At 50.9% G+C, this 3,845-nt stretch overlaps 1 protein-coding gene across 1 annotated transcript in view; it reads right to left on the reverse strand.

The window, feature by feature from the left end:
* Positions 1–1,651, reverse strand: part of LOC102487543 (interferon-induced transmembrane protein 1-like) — a 6,496-nt gene extending 4,845 nt beyond the window's left edge. Inside the window, exon 1 of the mRNA XM_027767378.1 lies at positions 1,511–1,651. Coding sequence (XP_027623179.1) covers positions 1,511–1,636 — 126 coding nt within the window. The 5' untranslated portion in view covers positions 1,637–1,651. The remainder of the gene's footprint in view (positions 1–1,510) is intronic.
* Positions 1,652–3,845: the final 2,194 nt, after the last annotated feature.

Below are 3,845 nucleotides of genomic sequence, written 5' to 3' on the forward strand. Positions count from 1 at the left end.
ACATGTGCCCGGAGCGCGGCTGCAGCCACGGAGAGCCAGGAGGGCCATGCCTGTGCAGGCTGAGGAGTCGAGGGAGGTCCCGGCACTGCAGGGCAGTCGGCACCTGGCTGGGAGCTGGTGCACCTCCTCTCACGTCACACAGAAGGGCAGGGGAGGGGAGAGAGCATCTACTCTCCTCTCTCTCTCTTTCTCTCTCTCTCTCCCTCCTGAAAAGGCAAACCGTGGGACCAGCAGTTAGTATAATGGCTATGTCGCTGGACTCCCACGTAGTCGACCATGGTTCGAGTCCCGGACCCGGTGGCTTAAACTCACACCGAGTGCGTGTGCGTGCCCAAGATCCCGAGAGGAGAATTGAGAAGCGATTGTGGTGTTGCCGTCCTCCCTAGAGGGTGATTTCTCGCTTTCTCTCTCTGTCTCTGTCTCTCTGTCTCTTTGGTGAGCTCACGCGCCTATAGCAAACACTTCTCCAAAGAAAAAAAAGGAAACCATGGTCCGGGTGTTGCTGACCAGAACCACCCCTTCAGAAATAGACTCCGGGTTCATTCCTATCTCAGGGAAGGAGGGACTCCCCCCACTCCAGCCCAGCACTGTGGTCCAGTCACTGCCCCCAGCAGGAGGCCAGGAACCAGCCCAACCACAAGACTGCCCGCTCTCCGCGGCACAGCAGGGGGTCGGGACTGGGCACAGGCTCAGGACCTGGCTGGGACCCTCAGCATGTCCCCTCCACAGCCGATGTTAGCCTGATTACCCATATGTGCACTTTATTGAACCCCACCATAGGCAGACATGTGAGTATAAAAGGGGGGACCACAGCCAGGCACAGGCAGGAGGGGATATTGGGGGGAGGGACTTCCAGCCAGGGGCAGCTATGAGTAACCTCAATAATGACTCTCCTGTGGGTGAGATACAGCAAGAATAATAATGATTACAATAATCATAAAGACGCCGATGACCAGCGCGCAGATGTTCAGGCACTTGGCAGTGGAGGCGAAGGCCTGGGCTCCCGTCATGTCACCCACCATCTTCCTGTCCCTAGACTGGGGGAGACAAGGTGGTCAGGGCACCTGGGGCGTGTCAGGTGGGTACCAAGAGCTGTTACTCAGGCCCCCACCCCTGAGCTGCGCAACCCGGACTGAGGACCTCCCTCTCCTGCCTGCTCACTCGCAGGCCTCGGGGTGCCCCTTCCCTCTGCTGTGGACCCAATACTGGCCGCTCGCCCCTTGTGGGGCAAAGCCCCTGTACAATGTCGGTCATTTGTTTCCCATGCTGGACCTAGGTCCCTTGGAGTCCGAATCTGGAGTGCAAAGGACGTCTAGTTGGCGTGAAGGAGGAAGCCCTGGCCAAGCCCATCCCACACCTGCCCTGGGAGGACTGCCTGAGGGACAGACACAGGGCTCAGTCACCCAGTGCAGGCACTCGCAGGCCACACACACGGGCACTGAGAACCCCAGGGCCATCCGGGAGGCTCCCAGCTCAATCCTGGGGACCCCCAACCCCCAGCTGCACGCACCTTCACGGAGCAGGTGAACGCGATGAAGCCCAGGCAGCAGTAGTTCATGAAGATTGTGTTGAACAGGGACCAGACCACGTGGTCACGCACGGGGGTCTCATTTTTGATGGTGACCACGGTGGACATCCCGTTGGTCGTCGGCCCGTGCTCCTCATTGCTCTGGCCTGAGTTTGGGAGAAGATGCGGAGAGTGAGTCAGTATGAGAGTGTGTGGTGCTATTATATAGACCCTTGGGGGTGGTGTGGGAGGGCTCAGCCCCCCTCCCAGGCCCCCCTCTGGACTCAGAAGTTCTGCTTTCTCAAAAGTTTGTTTCCTGGTGTTTTTGTGTTGGTGAAATGGGTGGGGACTCAGGAGGGTGGAACACGGGGGCAGGTGGGAGGACGTTCCGGGGCCTGGTGTCTCCCCAACCCTGGCCAACAGACGGGAAGCCACACTCTCTGTTGCGGACCTTGTGCTGGTTTTAGATATATGAGTCTCTGACAACTGCTCTTTTTTTAAAAGAATTATTTTATTTAACTTTATTTATTATTATTATCATTATTATTTTCCAGTTGGATCAGAGAGCCACAGAAGAGCAGAATGCGGGGGGTCGGTGGGGAGTGAGAAAGCAAGTTGCCAGGTCCGAGACTCAAACCACCGTTGGCCATGTGTGAGTCCAGTGCCATTAACCACCAATGCCACCTGCTGGCCCTTTAATTGATTTAGTTTTAGAGTTTAATTTATTTTTTAAATAATTTTACTGAACTTAATTTTATTTATTTATTTATTTAAATTTGACCAGAGAGTGAGAGAGAGAGAGAAAGTGAGAAAGCAAGCCAGGTCCAGCACTCAAACCACAGTCGGTCATGTGGGAGTCCGATGCCCTTAACCACCACGCCACCTGCCAGTTCCAGAGATTTATGTTTTGTTTTGTTTTTCTTTTTGCTATAGGGAGTGTACGCTTGCCAGAAAGACAGAGAGAGACAGAGAGACAGAAAGCGAGAAATCACCCCCCAGGGTGATGGCCACGCCACAATCCTTTCTCCTCCATTCTCCTCTTGGGATCTTGTACACACACACACACATGTGCCTGGCATGAGTTTAAGCCACCGGGCCCGGGACTCAAACTGCCGTCAGCTACATGGGAGTTTAGCGACATAGCCATTACACCAACTGCTGGACCTGAGATTAGTTTGTTTTAACACCCATGCCATGAATTCTGAGGGAATGGGTTCCAGAAGCTTAGGCTCCTTCCCTCGGTTCTCATGAAGTGCTTCTCTGGGAGGAGCGGCTGGTGCTTCCATTGAACCCAGGTCCCTTTCTCTTTGACTTCCTCCTCCTCCTGGTCCTTTTCTTTCCCACGTTTTAGGGAGCTGTCCCTGCTCTTAGAGGGCTTCACATGCTCCATGCGCACATTAAATATGCCTCAGACAAGGGACTGATATCCAGAATACACAGGGAACTCAAGTGCCTTATGTGAAAAAAAATGATTAACCCAATTAAAAGATGGGAAAATGAGCTGAACAAAAAGAGCTGAACAAAAATCTCTCTAAGGAAGACATAGGAATACCCAAAAAGTATATGAGGAAATGCTCGACATCCCTCATCATAAGGGAGATGCAGATAAAAACCAGAATGAGATACCACCTAACCCCCGTCAGAATGGCCGAGATTAAGAATATAAAATGTGGAATTCAGTCTCTAGCAAGCAAAGCTAGCGTGGCAGGAGAGTTGAGGCCTTCCTTCAGAAGAGGATTCCTCATGGCTCCTGCAAACTAGTCATTTCAGGGGACAGGAGAAATGAAGATTTTCGACTCATAATTCAGCCTTCAGCAAACAATGCTAGCGTGACTGAACTTCAAGAATTCGAAAGAAACACACCATCCATCAGATGACAAGAAATCACCACAGGACCACAAGAAATACGGGAAAGCAAGAAAATACCTCTCCTCCAAGGGAAAAGAGTAACTCCCCTTCATCCACAGCAGTTCAATGCAAATTATGGAAATGTCTGATAGGGAATTTAGAGTATTCATAATGGCAGAGCTAACAGAGATGGAAGAGAAGAGACAATGAAGTGCTAAAGAGAAAGGAGAAACAAGTTGACGAGTTCCAGGAGGTGAAGAAATTCTTGCAAGATCTAAAAGAGGAATTACACACTTTACAAAAGAGTCAAACGGAACTGTTAGAGATGAAGTCTATAATACAGGATGTAAAAATCTCCCTTGAAAATATTAAAAGCAGACTAGATCATTCAGAAAATAGAATCTCAGATGTAGAAGAGAAAATAGCTGGCCTAGAAAAATCCACCACGAAGACTGAGAAAATGGCCCAAAAATTTGAGAATAATATACGA

Source organism: Tupaia chinensis, unplaced genomic scaffold (assembly GCF_000334495.1).
Source record: "Tupaia chinensis unplaced genomic scaffold, TupChi_1.0 Scaffold144238_1, whole genome shotgun sequence".
NCBI lineage: Eukaryota > Metazoa > Chordata > Mammalia > Scandentia > Tupaiidae > Tupaia > Tupaia belangeri.